General features: G+C 46.2%; 1 protein-coding gene across 2 annotated transcripts; it reads left to right on the forward strand.

Annotated features, from left to right (window-relative positions):
• The first annotated feature begins 4749 nt into the window (after window positions 1-4749).
• On the forward strand, window positions 4750-25602 carry Znf709l (zinc finger protein 709 like). Of its 2 annotated transcripts, XM_087560049.1 has the most exons (7): window positions 4750-5024; window positions 5202-5259; window positions 6237-7160; window positions 15721-15889; window positions 20671-20797; window positions 20982-21042; window positions 23218-25602. In XM_087560049.1, the coding sequence occupies exons 1-7, from the start codon at window positions 4835-4837 to the stop codon at window positions 24944-24946; spliced, it is 3258 nt and encodes a 1085-aa protein (XP_087416175.1). In that variant the 5' UTR covers window positions 4750-4834; the 3' UTR covers window positions 24947-25602.

The following is a 25602-nucleotide window of genomic DNA, read 5'->3' on the forward strand; positions in this document are numbered from 1 at the left end:
TTTTAATAACTCTGCTGGGGACTGAACCCAGGGATTTTTGAATTCTAGGCAAAGAAGGACTCTGTTAACTGAGCTACATCTCCGGTTTCCGTCACACACTTTTGCAGGCCCTAAGTAATGGAAAGTCGGTGTTTTCTGAAGGGTTATTGACCTAGAAGCCTCAGGTGAGCTGAGAAACTAGAGACAGGAAGTTCACATGCTGATAACATGTACACAAGGAGCTGGGAACACACCGGCATCCCTCTGTTTACAACTTCGAGACTGCAAGGAAACAGGTCTGCAGGTGGGATCGTCCACCCCCAAAACTGCCCTTTGCTGTCCTATAGAAACCCCAAGCTCCTGACTGTCGCCCTTCATTGTTCTGTGGACGTCGGGCTCTCACTTTCATGTCCTCTCCATCGATCCTGATCTAAAATTTTTAGCTAATTTTTAGTTTAGCAAGCTCAGAGTTCCTGGACGACAACACAGGTGATCTATTAACACCACTGTGATCCATCCACAGCAAGGCTGTAGGACCACACTCCTTAGGTGACCCATGGATGAAAGTCTAGCACTCAGAGGCAGTTGGAAGCTAATGATAGGCCCTATAGAGCCAGTTCTTTTACTAAAAAGGGAGAGACAAACGGGGAGGGAACTGGGGGTTTAGCCTTTTTGGTAGTGTGTTTGGCTACCAGAAGAAGGCCCTCGGAAACAGCCCCAACACATCATAAACCCGGCTGGGTATGATAGCATATACCTGTAATCCCAACATTCAAGAGACAGAAGGATCAAGGAGTTCAACTTCATCCTTGGTTACAGAACTTATTTGAGGCCAGTCTGGGTTACATGAGAACCTATCTAAAAAAAGAAAAAAATAAGAAAAGGCCTTTATGTTTCTCCTTAGTAGCCCCAATCGACTTGAGATTCTAGAGCAGTGTTCTCAACCTTCCTAATGCTGCGACCCTTAAATACAATTCCTTATGTTATGGTAACCCCCGACCATAAATTATTTTCATTGCTACTTCATAACTATGTGTTATGAATTGTAATGTAAATATCTGTTCTAGTTTGGTGACAGTGGCACACTCCTTTAATCCCAGCAGAGGCAGGTGGATCTCTGAGTTAGAGGCCAGCCTCTGCTACAGAGTGAGTTCCAGGACAGCCAGGGTCACACAGAAAAACTCGGGTCTTTCGACACCACACACACACACCAATCCCCTAAAGGGGTTGCGATCCACAGATTCAAGAGAACCGTTGTCCTGGTTGCAGCTTGTGCAAATTTATCCCCTAGTTTTACACACACCACACACACACACACACACACACACACACACACACACACACACACACACACACACACACACACACACACCCCAATCCCCCAAAGGGGTTGCGATCCACAGGTTGAAGAGAACCGTTGTCCTGGTTGCAGCTTGTGCAAATTTATCCCCTAGTTTTACACACACCACACACACACACACACACACACACACACACACACACACACACACACACACACACACCCCAATCCCCCAAAGGGGTTGCGATCCACAGGTTGAAGAGAACCGTTGTCCTGGTTGCAGCTTGTGCAAATTTATCCCCTAGTTTTTCCCCCTTGGCCTCTCAGGGCGAAGGGGCGGGATCGAAGTAACTGTCCAATGAAACGCGCCGCTAGCAGGGGCGGGACGCCGCCACGCAAAGCCACCAAAGAGACTGAGACTCAGACTTCGGAGGCTTGGGTGGTCTGGTCTGTCTTGGTAGTTGTCACTTCGGCTCTCTGCCTCCGGCCGGGTCCTGCTGTGATCTGCAGGGAACCGGGAATCGGGAGGGGGGCTTCCCTAGGACCTCCCGCAGGACGCGATGGTGAGTGCAGCCGGGTCTGGAAACGACTGCTGCGTGACGCTGCGTCACTCGGGAGTCGCTCCCGAATCTGCCACTGGCTCGGCTCCGCTTCGGTTTGGCTCCGCCCGGCTCCGGCTCTGCTCTCAGCACCGTAGTGGGGTGGGCGGGGCGGCAGCGAGATTCCGCTGTGCGGAGTGCGGGAGAGCTACCTGCGGCCTGAGGGCCCCCAGCCCGTCCCTGCTCTCTAAGTGGGGCTGACTTCCCCAGTGTTGTCTCTGTTTACTGGAGGTCTCAAATTAGCCACCCTATTCCAGTGGAACTTTTCAAACTCAGCTGCCAATGAAGGCCTTTGTTTCGGGTTCCCCCTTTCCACATCTCCAGTAGCAGCTCCTCCTCTCCAGGTCACTGTCTTTCCCTTCCAGCCCCCCCACCCTATCTCGTCCGTCCCCTCCCGCCTCCCCGGCCTACTCTTCTCACTTTCTCAACAGGGTTTCTAGAATAGTCTAGCCTGGGTTTAAGCAGTACCGGGGACGGAATCCAGGGCTTCTTGCATGCTTGTCAGTACTGTCTGCTACATTTAACTCCTCATCCTCTCACCTTCACCTCCCAAATCCCAAATATTTCGATTACAGATCTGTGCAATCGCAGCTGGTGACCTTTCTACATTCTAAATACACACGTTATTTTAATTACAACTTTTCTTTAGGGCAAGGTTGGTTTGGCTGGTTGACTGATTTTTGCAGTATAGAGGATAGGACCCAGGACTTTGAGCCTTATTATTGAACTGTATCTCCAGTGTGTGTGTGTGTGTGTGTGTGTGTGTGTGTGTGTGTGTGTGTGTGTGTGTTAATACTCCTGTCTCATTTCCCTATTGCGGTGATTACAGGAGGATAGCAAGTTTGGCTGAATCGCTCCAACAAAGCCTAAATTCTGCTTTGTTGGCTGTCTGCACGAAGTCTTTTGGAACTGTGTTCTCTAGGATGCATAGACCTGCCCTCTCGATGTCTTCCCTGGTCACAGACATTGAGATTAAAGTTCTTTTTTCCGCAAACTTTTTCTGGGTCAGCTGCCCTTGAGGTATAACTCCTAAGTCCTCCCTTTCCCTGTGGGGTGTCACCTTTAAGGACTTTATTCATTTATTTGAGTCACAGTTTTTCAGAAAAAGCAAGTAGTTAATCAATAAAGAAAGGGCTGGAGAGATGGCTCAGTGGTTAAGAGCACCCTCTTCCAGAGGTCATGAGTTCAATTCCCAGCAACCACGTGGTGGCTCACAACCATCTGTAAAGAAATCCGATGCCCTCTTCTGGTGTATCTGAAGACAGCTACAGTGTACTTATATACATAAAATAAATAAAAAATCTTAGAAAAAAAAAGATTGAAAAATGACAGTCATCTTTCCCTAAAACCAAGAAAGGTATGCATTTCATTAAAAAGGGAAGCAAAGGGCTGGAGAGGTGGCTAAGTGATTGAGGACCCAGGTTTGATTTCCAGCATTCACATGACTGTTCTCAACTCTCTGTAAATGCGCAGCCCGGGGACCCAGCTCCTTCAGACACGCATGCAGACAAAACACCTGTGCCCGTAAAAATGAATGAATAAGTAACACATGAGACTCGGTGGTCCTGCCCTGCCTTCCTCCACCCTAGCCTCCTGGCATGCCACTGCTGCAAGGTGGAATGGAGGACCGGTGGAGCCCTGATCTCCACACCCTCTGCAGCCTGTGTACACCAATAACAAACAAAGAAACAAACAAACAAGATGGGCAGAACATAGCTGTTGACCGTTTTCAGTATGAGCCAAGCCCTACTGGAAGGAACTTTTGTGGTGCCTCCTTTCAGCATGTGTCTCAGCGCTGAAGAGGGAGTGGGCGGAGTGGTGGCTGCTCAGGACTGTGAATAGACTTTCGGCCCTAGGTGCTCATGCTACTCCCTTCTGTCTGCTCTCTGTCGTTCTGCCGATTTCCTTGTACACTTTTATGTTTAAAAGCTCACTTTTGGGGTTGGGGATTTAGCTCAGTGGTAGAGCGCTTGCCTAGCAAGCACAAGGCCCTGGGTTCGGTCCCCAGCTCCGAAAAAAAGAAAAAAGAAAAAAAAATGCTCACTTTTATTATGCATGTGTAGGTAAGTAGATGCCTGCAAGTATGTCAGTGCATCGTGTTTTGCCCTCAGCGGCCAGAAGAGGGCACCAGAACTCCTGGAACTGGAGTTACAGATGGTTGTGAGCCGCGCTGGGAACTGAACCTGGGACCTCCAGCAGCGCAGCAGGCGCTCTTAAGGTCATCTTAAGGTCATCTCACCAGCCCATCCCGCACAATTTTAAAGGGGGGCAGAGAGAGAAAAAACTGTGATAAACCCTCCAACAAGTTCGACCTGGTGGCACCAACTGTCATCCCAGCCTTGAAAAGGACTGGAAGGAAGATCGTGAGTTGGAGGTTGGCCTGGGCAACAGCCAGACACTGTGGCTGCGTGTGTGCTGTGGAAGCATGGAGACCTGAGTTTGGCTCGCTAGCATCCATCAAAGCCTAGTGTGGCGGTTTGACCCCTGTGCTGGGGGGGTGAGAACTGGTAAGGTTCAGGTTCAGTGAGAAGCCCCGCCTCTCTGCCTCGGTGATAAGGCGGAAGTGGCAGAGCACAGTCCCTCTCATCCTCCACACGGGCATGGATGTGGGTAAACGAGCGGAGGTGAGTGAAGCAGCGGTCAAAGTGGGCAGGTCCCTACGTTTCCGTGCCAGTGCTTTGTGAGAAGGCGGATGTAGCCTGTTAACTGTATCCATTCACTGTAAACTAAAGGGGTGGAGACCAAAGAAGTATCTGTGAGTGTCAGAATACGCTGCGTGCTGCCCTGCCCTGTGGCAAGGAGACCAGAGAGGGTGGTAAATCTCCTGGAGCTGGTGGTTGTGAGCAGCCCGGTGTGGATGGCAGGAACTGAGCTCAGACCCTCTGAAGAGCCTCAGAGATGCTGCTAACCACTGAGCCATCTCTGCGACCCCTCATGGGAACGCTGTATGGACTGAATGCAGGTCTCTGTGCTACATATGATCTCTCTTCCTCTTGTAAACACGTATGGAATGTTTCAGGACTTAGTGGCCTTCGAGGATGTGACCGTGAACTTCACCCAGGAGGAGTGGGCTCTGCTGGACACGTCCCAGAGGAACCTTTACAGAGAAGTGGTTGGGGAAATCTTTATGAACTTGGCCTCTATGGGTAAGGATGACATCACCCCCTTACTTTCCCAGTGAGACAAACATGCTCTGCCCATCATTGTGCCCATTGGAAGTGTGAAAAAGGAAGACTCTGGAAATAACCATAGCATCCTTGCAGCGGGTCTCGAACCTGGAGCATTCTCTCTCATAACTCAGTCTTCTCCCCCCTGTGTTGCAGGGGAAAGATGGGGCCAGAATATTGAAGACTGGTACAGAAATCAGGGCAGAATCTTAAGGTAACTCACGGAGAACAGAAAGGATTGTCCCATGACAGAAGGGTAGGAGCCGGCTCTGTAGCTCAGGGTGGGAAATGTCTTCTGTGCAGGTGTGGGGACCCGTGTTTGCTCCCTAGAATCTATGTAAAGAGCCAGGTGGGTTGGGGACATGCGCTTGTCATCGCAGCTTTGGGGAGGTAGACCTAGGTGGATGTCTGGGGCTCACTGGCCAGCCAGTGCGATCACATTGGCTAGTTCTTTGTGAGAGCAGAAGACCCTGCCTCAGAAAATAAGGTTAGCCAAGTGACTGAGGAAGAACGTGAGACTGACTTCTGGCCTACACATGTACACCCATGTACACATACATACAGAGAGCTACACGCACACATGTACACATACACACAGACACAGAATTTTAGTTCATCATAAAGTTTTAAAAAAATAAGCCCACCTATCTGCAGGCTTTCTTACTTTCACGTTTTATTTATTTACATGTATGTGTATGCATGCACACATGTGTGCCTACACAGTTCAGAGGCATCAGATTCCTCTGGAGCTAGAGTTAAGTAGAGTTAAGTAGGTGTGAACCTTCTGACACTGGTGCTAAGAACTGAACTTGGGTCCTTTGTTAAGAGCAGTACACATGCTTTGGGCTGGAGAGATGGTTCAGAAGTTAAGAGCATTTGTTATTCTTGCAGAGGACCTAGGTTCAATTCCCAGCACCCACATGGCAGTTCACAGCCATCTGTAACTCCAGTTCCAGGGTCCCACTGTCATCCTCTGGCACACAGTGGTGTACAGACACATATGTAGGGAAAATACCTACACACATAACATAAACAAAAACAGAAGCATTAACAAGGTGAGCAGTGCACACTCTTAACTCCAGAGAACTCTCTCCAGCCCCGAGGAGAAATATACATTTGAATCATATTGGTAAATGTGAAATAGTGAGCAAAGCATTTATAATGTGTTGTGATTTTTTTTTTTTTTAACAGCAACCATATTGTGGAGAGACTCAGTGACGACAAAGAAGAAACCATCAACCAAATTCTTGACCACGACCTGAAAAAGGAAAGCTCTCCTGGAGTAAATCTCTGTGAATGCAGTGTGTGTGGGCTAGCCTTCGTGTCTTGTTCATCTAGGAAGGGTACACACACTGAACAGGGAGTACATGACTACAAATGCAGGCAGTGTGAAACAGCCTTCTGTAATTACCCTTTCCAAGTCAGTGACAGGTCTCACCATGAAGACAAACCCCACGGGTGTCAGGAACACGGGGAAGACTTCCTTTCTTTTACCAGCCTTGGTGACTTCGTTATACCTCGGACTGAAGGTGGACCCCATAAATGTAACGTGTGCGGAAAAGGTTTGCACTACCCCAGCTCACTTAGGATCCATGAAAGAATCCACACAGGAGAGAGGCCCTATCAGTGTGAAGAGTGTGGAAAAGCCTTCAGTTGTTGGGGCTCAGTTCGACGACATCAAAGGACCCACACTGGTGAGAAACCCTACAACTGTAAGGAGTGCGGGAAGGCCTTCAGTTCTCTCTCGGGCCTTAAAGGACACACGATAAGACACACTGGGGGTGGACCTTATAAGTGCAAGGAGTGTGGAAAAGTCTTTAACTCGCCCAGTGCACTTAGTAAACACGAGAGAACTCACACGGGGGAGAGACCCTTTCTGTGTAAGTACTGTGGGAAAGCGTTCATCTGCTCCACCTCAGTGCGCAAACACGAGAGGACTCACACTGGAGAAAAACCCTATGAGTGTCAGCGGTGTGGGAAGGCCTTCATTTCTAACTCAGGCCTCCAAGGACACATGATTAGGCACACAGGCGTCGGGCCTTACAAATGTAAATTCTGTGGGAAAGCCTTTGGCTCTCCCAGTGCTGTTCTAAGGCATGAAAGTGCTCATGTCGTGTAGGGAGAGCCTTCACTTTGAGGACACGTCAGATCCTGAGAAAATCTTACCATCCTAGTTCAGGTACAGAAAAGGATTCCTGAAGGGAAGCTCTTGTTTAGAGAATATGGGAAAGACGTTGAGGGTTAGACTTTATGTGGAAGCATGAAGAGGCGGAAGAAAAACCTTACAAATAAAAGAATAAAACCTCTGTGTGTGTGTGTGGTGTGTGTGTGTGTGTGTGTGTGTGTGTGTGTGTGTGTGTGTGTGTGAGTAACAGCACATTTTGTTGAGATGGGCCAGAAGATACACAGACAGATTTTTTAGTTAGGCGTGATAGCACAGGTCTTTAATCTCTGTACTTGGGAAGTGGAGGCAGGTGAGTCTCTGTGAGTTCAGGGCCAATCTAGTCTACATAGTGAGTTCCAGGATAGCCCAAGCTACACAGAGAGACCCTATCTAAGTAAAGGGGGCAGGGGATGCTCAGTGGTTAAGAGTGCTTGCTGTCCTTCCAGAGAACCTAGTTTCCATTGTCAGCATCCGTGTTTGACACAACAACCATGAGTTCATCTCCTGAGGATTTGAAGGTCAGTTCTGGCCTCTGCAGGCTTTGTACTTAGTATGTAAATCCATGTAATTCTAAAAAGATGGGATGATTCCCCAGTTAGTACTAGGGACCATAAATTACAGTGGTTGCTATGGAGAAGGCTTTGGGATGGAATGTAAAAGGCACGTGTGAGGTCAGAGGATAACTCTGGTATAAATTCTCTCCCGCTTTACATGGATTTCAGGGGTGCAACTCAGGTTATTAGGGTCGGCAGCAAGAGCCTTCTCCACCTGCTGAGCCATTTTGTCAGCCTGCTCATTTGTTTTCCGTGATGAGCTCTTGCTGTCAGGGTGGCCTGGAATTCAGCAGTCCTCCTGCCTCAGCCTCTGCTGTGTTTCCAGAATAACATTTGAGAACCTTTTTTCATTTATCAGTGTGTGGGTGGGGGATTGTGTGCTTGTGTAGGACAGAGGACAACTGTCTGCCAACCACTCTGTCCTTCCTTTACATGGGTTTTAGGGACCAAACTCAGGTTGTCACACTTGCCCGGCAAGTGCCTTTACCTGCCGAGCCACCTGGTCAGCTCCAATTGGTTGGTTTTTTTTTTTAAATATATTTATTTTATTTATGTGAGTACACTGTAGCTGTCTTCAGAGACACAACAGAAGAGGGCATCAGATCCCATTACAGATGGTTGTGAGCCACCATGTGGTTGCTGGGAATTGAACTCAGGACCTCTGGAAGAGCAGCCGGTGCTCTTAACCACTGAGCCATCTCTCCAGCCCCAATTGGTTGTTTTTAATGTGTGTGTGTGTGTGTGTGTGTGTGTGTGTGTGTGTATAGTGTGTGTGTGTGGTGTGTGTGTGGTGTGTGTGTGTGTAGTGTGTGTGTGTGGTATGTGTGGTGTGTGTGGGGTATATGTGTGTGAGATGTGTGTGTGTGTATGTGTGTGCGTGTGTGTGTGTGTGTATGTGTGGTGTGTGGTGTGTGTGTGGTGTGTGTGTGTGGTGTGTATGTGTAGTGTGTGTATGTGTGTGCGTGTGTGTGTGTAGTGTGTGTGTATGTGGTATGTGTGGTGTGTATGTGTGGTGTGTGTGGTGTGTGTGTGTGTGTGGTGTGTGTGTGTGATGTGTGTATGTGTGTGTGGTATGTGTGTTGTGTGGTGTGTGTGTGTGGTATGTGTGTTGTGTGGTGTGTGTGGTGTGTGGTGTGTGTGTGTGTGTGTGTGTGTGTGTGTGTGTGTGTGAGTTTGTGCCAGTGCAGGCGTGGAGAGCAATCCAGGCGTCGGCCTGTTGAAGACTGAATCAGGTCTCTTGTTTCCATACACTATGCTACCTGGCCCAGGAGCTCCCGGCGATTCTGGTGTACACCTCCCATCTTGCTGTAGGAACATGGAGATTAGTCACTACTGTGCTGGTTGAAATAGAATGGCTCCTACAGACTCATACATCTGAATACTTGGTCCCTAGTTGGTTAAACTGTTTGGGAAAGATTAGGAAGTGTGATCTTGGGGGAGATGTGTCACTGGGTGTGGCTAGTCTCCAACTTTCAAATCAAGAGTAAACTTTGGGATGGAGCCTCTGCTCCACCATTATAGACTCACTTTGTCAGCTCCAAACTAACTTCTTCCTCCATCTCTCGCCTTGGTCATGGTGCCTTATCACTGCAGATGGAAAGTCACTAAGGAAAATACCCACTCCCGGCTTTTACGTGAGCTCTGAGGATTCGAGCTTGCATTTTCATACTTCCACAGCAAGTGTTTTAGCCACTAAGCCATTTCCCCAGATCAGGGAGTGACCCTTCTGATCGAAACTTGTGGTGCAGGGAGGCTTCTCTAAGTTGTCAGCAATCCTGATGATTGCTCTGGAGTTTAGAATCCCCCTCCTCACATCCATAGGGATGGAGCCTGGGGTCATGGGTATCCTAGGCAAGCCCTCTAACCCCTGAATAGACCCAGCTGTAGACTGGATTTTAAGGCCCCTACAAGCCCGTTTAAAGGTTTGGTTTTTAATATGACACTATAGGGAGGTGGTAGAACCTTTAATAGGTCAGCCTAATGAGGTCTTTGGGGATTTTTTTGTTCTTGTTTTTGGCTTTTTTTGTAGGGGCAATGGTGTTGAGACAGGATCTCTATGTAGCCCTGGCTGTCCTGAACTCACTATGTAGACCAGGATGGGATCAAACTCGAAATCTGACTGCCTCAGCCTCCCAAGTGCTGGGATTACTATATGTCACCCACGACTTTTTTTTTTCTTTCTTTTTTTTTTTTTTTTTTTTTTTTTTGGTTCTTTTTTTTTGGAGCTGGGGATGCTCAGTGGTTAAGAGTGCTTGCTGTCTTTTTTTTTTTTTTTTTCTTTTTTTCTTTCTTTCTTTCTTTCTTTCTTTTTTTTTTTTTTTGGTTCTTTTTTTTTGGAGCTGGGGACAGAACCCAGGGCCTTGCGCTTCCTAGGCAAGTGCTTTACCACTGAGCTAAATCCCCAACCCCAAATAAGGTGATTTAAGTTTGTTTTTTTTTTTCTTTTTAAATATTTATTTATTATGTATACAGTGTTGTGCCTGCATGTCTGCCTGCAGGCCAGAAGAGGGCACCAGATCTCATTACAGATGGTTGTGAGCCACCATGTGGCTGCTGGAAATTGAACTCAGGACCTCTGGAAGTGCAGTCAGTGCTCTTAACCTCTGAGCCATCTCTCTGGCCTGATTATTTTTCTTAATATGTGACTCTGCATGTAGGTTTGTACAGGTGTCATAGAAACCAGAGAAGTTAGAGCTCCCGGAAGTCAGAGTTGCAGTTGTGAACAGCCTGGCGTGGGTGCTGGAATCCAATGAGGGCCCTCAGGAGAGCAGTATGTAGTCTTAACTTCCACACTATCTCTCCAGCCCCTGGTCTTTTGGTACCTGACACGCTCCGTAAGGAGACAGCAGGACTTCAGTCCCTTCCTTTCCTCTCTGACTTCCCAGCAGTGAGGTGAGCTGCCTTCACTGTCCCAGGATCCTCTGTGATGTGTTACCTCACAACAGGCCTGAAACAATGGGGTTCATCAGTCACCGACTAGAGTCTGCTAAATTGAACCAAAATAAGCATTAGCATTATCTGTGGGGAGCACTTCTGGGGTTAAGTTTGACTGAGTTCTTGCTTATGGTTAACCATGACTGAGTCTGCTGACATCAAACATAGACGCTGTGTATCATAAACTTGCTACATAAGGATTTGTGGTCACAAATAAAGTAAAGTGGAATTGATCACACTTTGTGTTGCTTGCCTTTAAAAGACACTGAGAAAATACCGGCGTGGCGTTGACCAGCAGCCCTCCCACACCTGTCTCCTGCATCTTCTTTCTGCCTCTCCTATAGTCATCCTCACTCCCCCAGTCATGGTTCCCATGTTGACTGATTGGCAGGCTCCAACACTTATGAATTACAAAAGCCTTATGTGTGGTTGTGTACTTCTGTGTGTGGGTCTGACCTCTGAGTGCAGGGGCCCTCAGTATCCAGAAGAGACTGTCAGTAGCAAGTGGTTATGAGCTGCCCAATGTGGATTTTGGGAACTAAACTTGGATCCCCAGCAAGAGTAAATTTCTTAACTGGTGAACCATCTCTCCAGCCCCACTACAAAAGGTTTTATGAGGTAGGGTTCTCATCCATGAGGATGAAGACATCTTAATCGCCTCTCATGGCTCCCACCTCTTAATCCTGTTGCTTTGAGAATTAAGTTTCAATATTAACTCAAAAAGCTCAGGTTATGACAAGGGCTTCATAAAGTCATGTGCCACCAGATCTAGCTAACATGTCATTTTAAATAGTGTGTTTGCATGGCTGAAGAGGTGATTCAGCGGTTAAAAGCATTTGTTTCGGGCTGGAGAGATGGCTCAGTGGTTAAGAGCACTGATTGCTCTTCTAGAGGTCCTGAGTTCAAATTCCAGCAACCACATGGTGGCTCACAACCATCTGTAATGAGATCTGATGCCCTCTTCTGGTATGTGTGAAGACAACGGCAGTGTACTCGTATACATTAAATAAATAAATCTTTTTTAAAAAGGCACTTGTTGCTGTTGCAGAGGACCCAGGCTCAGTTCCCAGCGACTAGTGGCGTACAACCATTCACAACTCCAGCTCCAGAATCAACTGACTCACGGGGACCTGTAGGGGTCTGACCTAGGTTCTCTTGCATATATGTTATGGCTGAGTAGCTTGTTCTTGTGGAATCCTTATAGCGGGAGTGGCGGCTGAATTCAACACACAACCTAGAGCCTCAGGGAAAAAGCAACCTCAACTGAATTTCTTGAATTTCTGCCCCGACTTAAGATTGTGAAGTGGAAGTGTTAGGGTGAAAACTCTTTTCTCTGTTAGTTGTTTTTGATAGGTGTTTTACCATAGCAACAACAAACCACGAACAAACTAGTAGGACACCCAAAAAGCAAAAATAAACCCCCAAACGCATTTTTAAGTTATCGATCTAACTGGAAAAAAAAAAAAGATACTAGCAGGGGTTGGGGATTTAGCGCAGTGGTAGAGCGCTTGCCTAGCAAGCACAAGGCCCTGGGTTTGGTCCCCAGCTTCGAAAAAAAGAAAAAGAAAAAAAAAAAGATACTAGCATTTGTACCAATTTGGACCCTTTCTTTTGCTCCTTCCTTCCTTTTTCTTTCCCTCACTTCTTCTTCCTCCTCTCTTCTTCTTTTTCCTCCTTCTTTTCTTCTGGAACTTTCCATGTAGACAGGCTGGCCTCAAGCTCACAGAGATCTGCTGTCTCTGCCTCAAGTCCTGGGATTGAAAGTCTACACCATCATGCAGGGCCATTGGACCATTGTTTAGATACAGAATAGAATCCCTCTCTTTGTGAAGGTGTCACATAAAAGTCAGTAGTTCAGAGATGATCTTTAAGAACAAGTCATGAAGGGATGGAGAGATGGCTCAAGAACACTGGCACCATGAGGACCTGGGTTCAACTCCCAGCACCCACATGGTCAGTCATAACCATCTATATCTCTAGTCCTAGGGCATCTGATATCTTCTCCATGGTACTGGAGCGTCCACGGTAAAACACACACCAGTGATCCCAGCACATGGGAAACCAAGGCAGGAGAATCACAAAAGTTCAAAGCCAGCCTGGACTACATAGTAAGTTCTAGGCCAACCAGGGGCATAGGGGCTAGGAGCTGGCCCAGTTGGTAAGGTATTTACTGCACAAGCATGAGGTCCTGAGTTCAGACAGATCTCTAGCACCCACACAAAAGCTGGTTAAATGCAACTTTAGTGATGACAGGGATATGGGGGGCAGATGGGTGAATCTCCAAGGTTCAGTAGCCAGTGTATGATCTCTAGGCTCAGTGAATCTCCCTGCCCCAAAAATTAAGGTGAATGGGGCTGGAGTTGGCTCAGTGGTTAAGCATGCTTACTGTTCTAAACAGGGTTTGAAAGGAAAATTATACGAATTTAAGGTTTAAAAATATAAAATTAAAAGAGTAAGCCCCAAAAGCCACAGACTCAGGGCTAAGCCCTGCCGCCAGGAGTACCAGGCCATAAAGATAAAGAAAAGGAATGCAAAAACCAGCTCAGGCTATCGAGGACTGACCCATAAACCATCCAAAGACATGCCCCCAGCTTACTCAGAGTCATACTTTAACCAGATGTCCTCCAGACCCTGAGAAGCCCCTACTTGTGCTTTTCAGCCATTGTGTCCCGCAGAGAGCACTCCAAGAAACCGGGCAGCCCAAGCCTAACCAGAGGTGTTTCAAATACAGATGCTTCATCAATTCTGACAAACTTTAAAAATAATGAGGACCTAAAGACCCAACCCATCTCCTGATTTAGTAGCTCTGTTCCAGGAACCAGGGGGCCATAAAACCTTTTGGTGTCCCCTTATCTCCTGGAGCCATAAAACAATCCTGTAACTTGTGGTGCCTTCCCCTTTGACATCCCCCCATCCCCTGGTGCTCACAGCCTCTGCCTTTAAATGCTCTTTCTCCCAGCCTCTCGGGGTCGGATACCTCTGTCTCCTGTGTGGGATATGTGTCGGCCCGGAGATCTCTGTAATAGGTCTCCGTAATAAACCTCGCCTTTGCTTATTACATCCAAAATGGTCTCTCTGTGTCTGGGGTCCGCAATTTCCCAAGACTTGAGTAAGGGTCTCTCTGCGTGGGATCTTTCAGGTTCAAGCTCAGTTCCAGGACCCATATGGTGGCTCACTACCACCTGTAACTCCAGTGCCAGAGGCTCAGATGCCCTCTTTTTGCTTCTGTGGACACCAGACAAGCATATGGTGCACAGACAAACATGTAGGTAAAACACTCACACTCGTAAAGGTAAATAGTAATGGAGCTGAAATCAAAGGATCGCCACAAATTTGAAGTCAGCCTAGGCTGTAGTGTGGGAACCTGTCTCAAAACAAAACAAAACAAAACATGCTGTTCCCTATGAACTCGTGTTATCAAGAAACCTCATGAGGAAGCCCTCGAAATTCATGTATGCCTGGGGCTGGAGAGATGGCTCAGTGGTTAAGAGCACTTGCTGCTCTTCCAGAGGACCTGAGTTCAATTCCCAGCATCTTTATGGTGACTTACTTCCAGGAGATCCAGTGCCCTCTTCTGACCTCCACAGGTACCAGTCACACATACATATATGTGAACAAATACTCCTTTTTTATTTTTTTTGAAACATGTATTTGTTCCAACTTACACACTGCCTCCCACCTCAACGTACCCCCTTGAAACTGCGAGGCTCTCCCCACCTTTTGCTATTCTGTCTGCATCTTCACAGTCTCTCACTATACCAGGAACTCACTTTGCAGACCAGGCTGGCCTCGGACCAGGCCCTGCTTCAAGATTAAAGTGTCTATGTTTAGATATGTTACAGTCGCTTTTTAATTACATTTGTTTAACTGAGGGCATTTTAAAAACATGGCTTGGTGTGCTAAGGGGGCAAACCCAAATCTACATGTTAGAGATGCGGTCTATCTCTGAGCCATATCCCGAGTCCACCAATATTTAAGGTAAAGATTTACTTATCTACTGTATAACAATTCCCTGGAACTGGGATTAAAGACTGTCATTAGTCACATGTGGGTGCTAGGAGCCAAAGCCAGGTCCTCTCCAAGAGAAGTGCTTCACCACGGAGCCAGCTCTTCAGTTCGTATATTTTATTTTATATTACATTTGAGACAGGGTTTTATGGTGTAGCCTTTTCTGGGCCAATAACTAACTATGTTGGTTAGGCTAGCTTTGATCTCAATTAAAAATTTGGCATGCTTCACCACTTTATTTTTAATTTAATTTTAGAAAAGAATTCTCTTTATTGAATGTGCTTTGAGTGCTTTGCATGTATGTATGTAGATCTGTGCACTGTGTGCTTGCGGTGCCCCTGGAGGTCAGAAGAAGGCATTGGATGACATGGAGTAGGAGTTACGGGTGGTTATGAGCTGCGGTGTCGGGGCTGGGAACTGAACCAGGGTCCTCTTAAAGAGCAGAAAGTGCTTTTAACTACGGGGACATTTCTTCAAGTCTGTTGAGGACACTTTTAAGTGTTTGTATTTAGGTATGGTGAGTTCACTTTTAAGTAACTGTGGATCATACATAGTTTGTGAGATGCTGCTCAGCCCTGTGTTAAGCCTGAGAGGAGGGACATCAGTATGCCCTTCGCATTCCAGGATTAAAACAAGCACGAGGTGTGTGTGTGTGTGTGTGTGTGTGTGTGAGAGAGAGAGAGAGAAAGAGAGAGAGAGAGAGAGAGAGAGAGAGAGAGAGAGAGAGAGCTCTCCTGAGTCTTTTCTTGTGGTAGTCAGGTTCACGCTGCCTCTTCCCTGCTGAGCCATCTTGCAGGCCCTGTTTATTCTTTGTTTTCGCCTTGCCTCTTCGCTTAATCTAGAAAGGGAATCTGTAATTTCCTGCGTCCACTCACGTCCCCCATACAGAGGGAGCTGAGATGAACAGCAAAAAGCAGTCTCTGGTCGAAGAATAAATCCTCATTAAAACCACAAAGATGCCTAATTTAGGTGACAAACTCCGCGCTGAGAATCTTGGTGCTCAGCTGTCATTCAGGCAAAGGGGCGTGTCCGCACCAGCTGTCCAATCAGAGACGCCAGCGTATAGGCGTGGGAGAGACGGAGGCCGTGGGCGCGGAGAAGGCCGCTCTCCTGACTCTATTTCAGTCAAGTTCATACGGGGTCTCAGTCACGGAGGCGGGAGCTTGGGAGGGCGCCGGGAAATGGTGAGTGAGGCGGGCTGGCCGAGGGCGGGGATGGGTAGCTGTAACCCGACGCAGCCCTACACAACCAGAGCGAGCTTCTACCTCAGCGGTGGAGTCTGCGCAAGGGACCTTCGCTGGCTCGGCCAGGTTCGGCGGCACTCGCCTCCGCTCGGCTCCGCTCGGCTCCGCTCGGCTCCTCTCGGCCCCTCTCGGCCTCTCTCGGCCCCTCTCGGCCTCTCTCGGCTTCTCTCGGCCCCTCTCGGCCCCCTCTCGGCTCCCCTCGTCCCCTCTCGGCTCCCCTCGGCCCCTCTCGGCTCCCCTCGGCCCCCCTCGGCCCCCCTCGGCCCCTCTCGGCCCCACCCGGCCCCACCCGGCTCCACCCGGCTTGTCTGTGGGGCTCTGCGGTCCTCTGTCCGCCTAGCTTCGGCTCTGTCCCTGGCTCTGCGCAGCTCGAATTGGCTTCGATCGGCTCAGTGTTGTGACTCCCGGCTCGGAATTCCCAACCTCCGAATAACGGGGACCCGTTAAAGTTTCCGAATGTAAACCTCTAATATTCTCAGCTCTCCTTAAATCCCCAGGTTTCCAAATGCCAACTCTTCTCTCCTTTGGATTACATCTATGTCAACTGTCACCAGTGCTGAATTCCAGCCAGAGGCAGTGTTTTAATTATAGGCTTGGAACGAAGGAACTGGCTTTCTTTTCTTTAACAATTTTTTTTTTTACTCTTTTTGAAATTATATACCTATTGTGAAAGGTGTGTGTGTCTGTGTCTAAGTGTTACAGCTCTGCTTGGGCGTTTTGTTTTTTTGTTTTGTTTTGGTTTGTTTTTTTCTTTTTTTCGGAGCTGGGGACCGAACCCAGGGCCTTGCGCTTGCTAGGCAAGCACTCCTACCTGCTGAGCCATCTTGATGGTACTGTGGCTATTAGATAAAATGTTTTGTTGTTTTTGTGTGTCTGTGTTGAGTGTATGCTGTGTGTGTGTGTGTGTGTGTGTGTGTGTGTGTGTGTGCGCGCGTGCGCGCACGTGTGTGTATCCGGGCCTGCGCGTACATGTCCGTGTGTGTGCATGCGTGCACCCACCTATTTAACATATTAAAGAGAGCTTTGGCAGCCAGTCTCCCTCAGCAACGCTTGTTCTGGGTCATTCTGTCTGGCATACCCTACCCACTACCCTAAATTCTCCAGCCCAAACACTGGACTGGATCCCTTCCCCCAGCTACTCCGATTTCAATATAACCTCCGTCATTTTGCCTCTAGCTCTCTGGGTTCCCAGGTACCCTCATTGCTCCCTCTCTCTGACCATTTTGCTCAGCATTCCCGCCCCGCTCCATGGGCTGCTTCAGTCTGGACCCTTGCAGATGCCTCTGGCTATGTTCTTCCTCATATCTACAATAAATGACCCCAGCCTTCCTGGGAGCAGTCATTTCTTCACCATTTCAGTCAGGATCCAAACCCACATTCTGTAGGAGAGCAAGTGCTTGTAACCACTGAGCCATCTCTCCAGCATTCCCTACTCCCAGCCCATCCCTACAACTATTTTTGTGACAGGAAAACAGAAATAAGTACTGGTAGCTATGTTTTAGAAAACTCTTAGGTTTCTTCCTACTAGCTTTTCTAGATGCACACATCCTGTGGACTGGATCAGATCTGTAAAGGACTGAGTTTGGAGATGCAGGAATAATGTTATTGTGCATTGTGTAAAGTTAACCTTGTCTTATTCAAATGCTGATTTCTCTGCCTCCATATTTGATTGCATCCCAGACCTGTTATTGTGATGCTTATTCTAAGAATCTCCAGTCTTAATGTTGTGTAAACATTTTTCCCTATTCTCTGTATTGTCAATAAAAGCTGGTCAGCCAATGGCTGAGCAGAGGAGAGAATAGGGCGGGACTCCAATCCCAGACAAAGGAAGGGTAGAGAGGGAGAGGAGAGGCATTTGCCACTAGGAACAGGTCCAGGGGTGACCATAAGAACACAGCTGGAGCAGAGAGAGCCAGACCAATACTAAATGCAAGTGTCCTGGGGTGGCTTGGAGGTAGCCAGAGTAGTTTAGAGGAATAGAACAGATTAAAAACTGCACAGTCACTGTGCCGTAAACCTTGATTAAACAAATCTTACCATCTCTGTCTCATTTATTATGGAGCTAGCTGGGATAGCAGAAAGATTATTACTTTTAAAATAGCTCTAACACCAAGCCCACTGAGAGGACAGACACTGAATGGTAAAGTCTCGATAGAACATGATTTTTTTATATATTTTGTTGCTGGGCAAGCAAGAGCAGCAGGCAGCACGAGCAAAGGAAAAGCAGCTTGAGCTTTAGCATATTTTTCTTAAAGTTTGAAGTAACAGACATGGCTGCAGGTGTGATTAGTCTGAGCAACTTTAGATGTTACCTTTCTCTGTCAGTGTACCTTCCTCACAGGCATTGGAACTGGGGACAGGACAATTTTTTTTAAAAAAGATTTATTTATTTATTTTGTAGAGGAGTACACTGTAGTTGTCTTCAGACACACCAGAAGAGGGCATCAGATCTCATTACAGATGGTTGTGAGCCACCCTGTGGTTGCTGGGAATTGAACTCAGGACCTCTGGAAGAGCAGTCAGTGCACTTAACTGCTGAGCCATCTCTCCAGCCCGGGACAGGACAATTTAACCCTAGGGCTGACTTTTCTTTTGGAGACATTTTTACCCTAGGTCAGATCAACTGAGGGTTGTCTTCCTCCCTCCTTCCCTCTCTTCCTCCCTCCCTCCCTCCTTCCCTCCCTCCCTCCCTCCCTCCCTCACTCACTCTCTCCCTTCCTCCTTTCTCTCCTCCCTCCCTTCTTCCCTTCTCTCCTTCCTCCCTTCTTTCCTTCTCTCCTCTCTCCCTTCTTCCCTTCTTCCCTTCTCTCCTCCCTCCCTCCCTCCCTCCCTCCCTCCCTCCCTCCCTCCCTCCCTCCCTCCTTCGTTTCTCATGGTCTAGGCTGTCAGCATTGTCTGCCTCTGGATTTGTCACGTTGAATGGATTTAAATGCTCACATTTTCATTAATGTAAAATATATGAAATCTAGAAATATGTAAAGTATTTCCAAAGGTTGCTTTGTTACAATTTTCTTTACTGGGCCTCACCTCCTAAAGATTTTCCTCCTTCTATGATACTTGGAAGATTCAAAGTGAACCTTTAGAATGTAGCCATTGCTAGCTTCACTAAAGGCCTTTCCAACTGCAGTGCAGCTGTTGTTTTTTAAATATGGGCTGGGACCAGGAGTAAAGTACGTCAAGCCAACATGGTTCCAGGTGGAGAGATTTAATGGGAGAATGAGACAAGGGGAAAGGACGAGAGAAAGAAGAGAAAGAGGGAGAAGGCAGAAAATGTCTGCCTTTTATTTGGAATATGAGGTAACTGCTCCAAGGTGAAGCTGGGAATTAAGCCAAAGGTATACTGGGAATGTATGGCCATTGCCATAGCAACAGCCACCAGGTGGTGTTGCTGGGGAGTGGGGAGCAATTAGATACCAACAGCAACACTGGGTTTTGTTCCTTTGCTTTGTTGTGGGTCAGATACTGTAGCCCCATTGGGAAGATTGCAGCTAACCCTTTCCTCTTGGAAGCCAGTGTGATTGAGAGGCACAGTTGAGGTTCTTGGAGGAGGAACTACTCTAGTACCTGATCTTCTTTCTGTCTTCTGCGTGCTAAGGACTAGGGAGAAGCTGCCCAGTGCCTCTGGGTACAGGAGCCTCCTGGGGCACTTGTATCTGTGTTCTGACTTTGATATACCCTCCTGGCTGCATCAAGTGGGAGGAAGAGAACAGGAACAGTAGAATCTGTGATATACATTTCATACATGTTACAATGACTAGTTCTCTAAAAGAACATTTTCATTCAACTACGTTTGATCTATTACTTTTAGTGATGTAGCCAGTTGAAATTCCACAGACTTTCTGTCCCATTCTACCTCCTCCCCTTTATCTCCTCGCTCCTTCCTTCCTTCCTTCCTTCCTTCCTTCCTTCCTTCCTTCCTTCCTTTCTTTCTTTCTTTCTTTTCTTTCTTTCTCTCTCTCTCTCTCTCTCTCTCTTTCTTTCTTCCTTTTTTGTTCTGAGATAGGGTTTTTCTGTGTAAAACCCTGGGGATTTGGGGTTGGGGATTTAGCTCAGTGGTAGAGCCCTTGCCTAGCAAGCGCAAGGCCCTGGGTTCGGTCCCCAGCTCCGGAAAAAGAAAAAAAAAAAAAAAAAAAAAAAAAAAAAAAAAAAAAAAAAAACCTGGGAATTCACTTTGTAGACCAGACTGGCCTTTAACTCAGAGAGACCTGCTTTCAGAGTAGTGGGATTAAAGGTATGCCCCAGCACACCTGGCTGACTTCCTATTTTCATCTGTGTTACTATAATAAATTCTCTCTCTCTCTCTTCTCTCTCTCTCTCTCTCTTTCTCTCTCTCTCTCTCTCTCTGAGTGTCCGTGTCCCATTAAGCCATCATACAGAGTTGATATATTTTATGGCATGGTTTGTGATATGGTTTATACTAAGGCAGGAGATGGAAAATTTTTCTCACCTAAAATAAAAATTTTAATTTATATAAAATTTCTCCAGGATGCTCTGCATCCATCCTTTTATCAGAGCACAGTGGATATGGACTGGACATAGTCCTGCAGTAGAAATAACTTGAAAGATCTCATGTTGTTAAATTTTTGAGCAGCTGAGTATAGACAGACCTTGTAGTTAAGGACTGTGTTACAGATGTGTTGTAGGACGCAGAATCGTGTAAATCTCTTCATGAGATGAGTGTTGTTCGTTCTCCTTTACATTCAATGCATGGGACATTTTAGGACTCAGTGACTTTCGAGGATGTAACTGTGAACTTCAGCCGTGATGAGTGGGCTCTGCTGGACACTTCTCAGAGGGAACTGTACCGAGATGTGATGCTCGAAATCTTCACTAACTTGGCTTCTGTTGGTAAGAATGGAATTCCTTATCCTGGTTAATTAAAGAGCAGATGTTTCCTGCTCATTAATGAGATTTCACTGGTCAGCATGTGGGAAAGGAATACTTTGTAAGTAAGTATGCTAGATTATGATGGTTCCTTGTGGACATAGAACCTGTGGATTTTTCTGTCATTTGTAATTTTTTTCCCTTTTAGGGGGAAATTGGGAAAACCAGAGCACTGGGGATCAGTGTAAAACCCAGGAAAGAGACATAAGGTAAGTCATGCTCATCGAAGAAGCTGGAGTTCCACGGTGGAGTCTTAGTATGTCATTGGAAACAACAGCAAAACTCCAGCTTCGTGTTTGTTTGTTTATTTATTTATTTATTTTTTTTCGGAGCTGGGGACCGAACCCAGGGCCTTGTGCTTGCTAGGCAAGCGCTCTACCACTGAGCTAAATCCCCAACCCCCGTGTTTATTTTTATATATTTAAACTTATTATATTATTTTATCATATAAAATATGAATATTTATATTTTGAGTAAAATATATATTACATCTTGCACTTGAAATTATTTAATTTCAACCCAGGCTTTCTTCTGGGCCTTTGAGCCTGTAGTCCCCAGATGAAAGACACACACAGACTTTATATTTACAATAAGCCTTAAACAGCACAAGAGCTGGGCGGATACCACCCTCTGTGCTATTAGAATATACTTTCCTATCAGTAACCCCAAGTCATTTATACTATGTGTCACCTGGGCTGCTCTTAACTCCAGTTGGCCAGCCTGCAGGGCCATGTTTTTATGGCTCACTTAACCCATGGCGGCTTCTCCCTCCTCCTCCTGCTCCTTCTTCTCAGGTCCCAAGCCCAGGAAACTTAAACCCCACCTATGTCTCTCCTGCCCAGCTATTGGCAGTTGGTGTGCTCATTACCAATCAGAAATAACTGGGGGCAAGGTCTACATGGGACCTCTTTCATCTCTGGAACAACCAGATTCTGGGGGCCTGCACTTAGCCTTACAATAAATAACAAAGGACCAAACCTCAACACCTATTTTAGAAAAATTCCATGATTTTTTTTTTTTTAAGATTTTATCTTTACTGGAGGGTTGACTGAGTGGCTAAAGGTACTTGTTGCTTTTGTGATGACCTGGGTACAGTTCTCAGCACTGAAATCAAGTGATTCATAACCTTTAGTAATTTCAGCTCCAGGAGATATGATGGCCCCTTCTGGCTTCCATGGGTACTGCACCCACATTGTACACATATAGACAAGCAGGTGCATACACACAAATAGTTAAAAATGTAAATATTTATTTTAAATTATTTGTGTGTGTATGGGAGTGCCAGAAAAGGATGTTGGGTTACCCAGAGTTACAAACCAGTGTCGGTGAGAACCAAACTCGGGTGCTCTGGAGGAACAGCAAGTGGCCTTAACCACAAAGCCATCTCTCCAGCCTCTCTTCCGTGTTTTTATGTTTTTTTTCTTAACTTACATGTCTCTGTGTGGGCATGTACACACAAGTGCAGGTTCCCACAGAAACCAGAGAGCATCAAATTCCTTGGTGAGCCAGAGTTAAAGGTGATTATGTGCACCACACGTGGATGCTGGAAGCCAAACTCAGGTCCTCTGTGAGAGCAGCCAGTGAGTGCTCTTTTTTCATATATGCTTTTTTCTTCACTATTGTTTTTCTTTTTTCTTTTTTCTTTTTTTTTTTTTTTTTTGAGACAAGGTTTCTCTCTGTAGCCCTGGCTGTCCTGGAACTCACTCTGTAGATTGGGCTGACCTTGAACTCACTGAAATCCACCTGTCTCTGCCACCTGAGTGCTGGGATTAAAGGTGTGCACCACAATCACCTAGATCACCAAGAACTTTTCAAAATGACACAGCTGTGCAGTATTCAAAGAACAGCTCACTTTGAAACAGTATTAAGAAACTACATTTGAAAATAGAAAAAAAAGAAACCACACATTATGAATATCTCTTAAATTTTTTTTTTTTTTTTTTTTGGTTCTTTTTTTCGGAGCTGGGGACCGAACCCAGGGCCTTGCGCTTCCTAGGTAAGCGCTCTACCACTGAGCTAAATCCCCAGCCCCTCTTAAATTTTTTAAATGTACTTATTTTATTTTATGTGTATGAATGTTTTGCGTCATTGCCTAGCACATGTGGAGGTTAGAAGGGGTGGATCCTTTAGATCTGAATTCACAGACGGTTGTGAGCCAGGAGCAGAATCTCAGTCATCTGCAAGAGCTAGTGCTCAACTGCTGAGTCACTCTCCAGCCCCAGTATCTCTGTTTTCATAATATCGATGCTTAAACTCTTTCAGAGTATTCATTATATACATGCTCTTTGAAAGTAGGGAAAGTATAACATACGTTTATGACATCCTTACTGATTGTAAAATTGTTAATAGAGAAACCATTGATCATATGATTTTCATTCTCACAGCGCTCACATAGAACAGAGACCACGTGAATGGGAAAGTTCACCCAGGGAAATCGTCACCCAGGTTCCAGTTCTTAAACAGAAGAATGTTCTCCCCGGAGTAAAACCCTACGAATGCAGAGTATGCGGGAAAGTTTACTCATGTTTGTCCTCTCTTAAAAGGCACACTCAGTGTCATAGCAAGCATGCATGGTGTGGGAGTCACATATTCGGAGGAACATCATACCAGTGTAAGGACTGTGGGAAAACATTCATTTTTCAAAGTTCATTTCGAATACACGAGAGGACCCACACTGGAGAGAAACCCTATAAATGTAAGCAGTGTGGTAAGGCTTTCAGCTGGCCCAGTTCCTTTCAGATACACAAGAGGACTCACACAGGAGAGAAGCCCTACACGTGTAAGGAATGTGGCAAAGCTTTCATTTATCACACTACCTACCGAGGACACATGAGGACCCACACTGGAGAGAAACCCTATAAATGTAGGGAGTGTGGGAAGACCTTCAGCCACCCCAGCTCGTTTCGAAACCATGAACGAACTCACTCCGGAGAGAAACCATATGAGTGTAGATGGTGTGGAAAAACCTTCAGATATTACCAAACCTTTCAGATACATGAAAGGACCCACACTGGGGAAAAGCCTTATCAGTGTAAGCAGTGTGGGAAAGCTCTCAGTTGCCTCACGTCTTTCCGAAGTCACGAGAGGATTCACACTGGAGAAAAACCATATAAATGTAGAAAATGTGGCAAAGCCTTTAGTTTCCCCAGCTCCTTTCGCAAACATGAAAAAATTCACACTGGAGAGAAGCCTTATGATTGTAAGGAGTGTGGGAAAGCCTTCATTTCTCTGCCAAACTTCCGGAGGCACATGATAATGCATACTGGAAATGGGCCTTACAAGTGTAAGGAGTGTGGGAAAGCCTTCGATTGCCCCAGCTCCTTTCAAATTCACAAGCGAACACACACGGGAGAGAAGCCCTATGAGTGTAAACAGTGTGGTAAGGCCTTCAGCTGCTCCAGCTCCTTTCGCATGCATGAGAGGACCCACACAGGAGAGAAGCCCCATGAATGTAAGCAGTGTGGTAAGGCCTTCAGCTGTTCCAGTTCTGTTAGAATTCATGAAAGGACTCATACAGGAGAGAAACCCTATGAGTGTAAGCAGTGTGGTAAGGCTTTTAGCTGTTCTAGTTCCTTTCGAATACATGAACGAATTCATACCGGAGAGAAACCCTATGAATGTAAGCAGTGTGGTAAGGCCTTCAGCTTCTCCAGTTCTTTTCGCATGCATCAGAGGACTCATACTGGAGAGAAGCCCTATGAGTGTAAACAGTGCGGTAAGGCCTTCAGCTGTTCCAGCTCCATTCGGATTCATGAAAGAACACACACTGGAGAGAAACCGTATGAATGTAAGCAGTGCGGTAAGGCCTTCAGTTGCCCCAGCTCCATTCGGATACACGAAAGAACACACACTGGAGAGAAACCGTATGAGTGTAAGCAGTGCAATAAGACCTTCAGCTGCTCCAGTTCTGCCCGAATGCATGAAAGGACTCACACGGGAGAGAAACCCTATGAGTGTCAACAATGCCACAAGGCCTTCAGTTGTGCTCGATCTTTTCAGATCCATGAAAGAACTCACACTGGAGAGAAACCCTATGAATGTCAGCAGTGTGGGAAGGCCTTCAGATGTTCTCGCTCCTTTAGAGTACATGGAAGAACTCATAATGGACAATGATCTTTTAAATGAAAATCATGTGTTAAAACCTCCCATTATTCCACTGCCCTTTGAAGATATGAAAATATTTTTGCTTAGAGAAACACTGTAACAAAGTATAACTGGAAAACCATTTCTCTAGTTGTGAATCCTAGAAAAAACCCTGTGACTCTTATGTGATGGGGAAGCCTTCAGTGGCTATGCAACTTAATGAGGCCACAAAGATACATAAGGGAAAAATAAACCTTGTATGTTAAGTAATGTGTAAAAGCTCTCAGTTTGCTCAGTTACCTGGAAATCACAAACTTGCATTACACAGTAGCTTGATGAAGCAAGCTTGGGAAACCATCAGTAGTCTGTGTCCTGGAAAGCACATGAAAAGATTCACTGCATAGGACCCTTAAGTGAAAAATAATGATTAGTTTCCCATCTTAGTGAATGATCACATGATACTCATTTGAGAACTTGTGAGCTCATGAAGACACCCATTGTAAAGGAATCCTATAAGTGTAGATAATATTGGGACATTCCCATGTAAGTTTGTAATAAAATTTAAGAAATGTAAAATTGAAAGAAACTGTGACTCTGGACTATAGATTTCTGTTACCTTTGCTTATGTGAACAGTGAGGTTAGATTATTCTGAAAATCATCATTAAACAATAGTACAAAAGTTAAA

This window comes from Rattus norvegicus, chromosome 8 (assembly GCF_021556685.1).
Source record: "Rattus norvegicus strain SHRSP/BbbUtx chromosome 8, alternate assembly SHRSP_T2T, whole genome shotgun sequence".
NCBI classification, from domain to species: domain Eukaryota; kingdom Metazoa; phylum Chordata; class Mammalia; order Rodentia; family Muridae; genus Rattus; species Rattus norvegicus.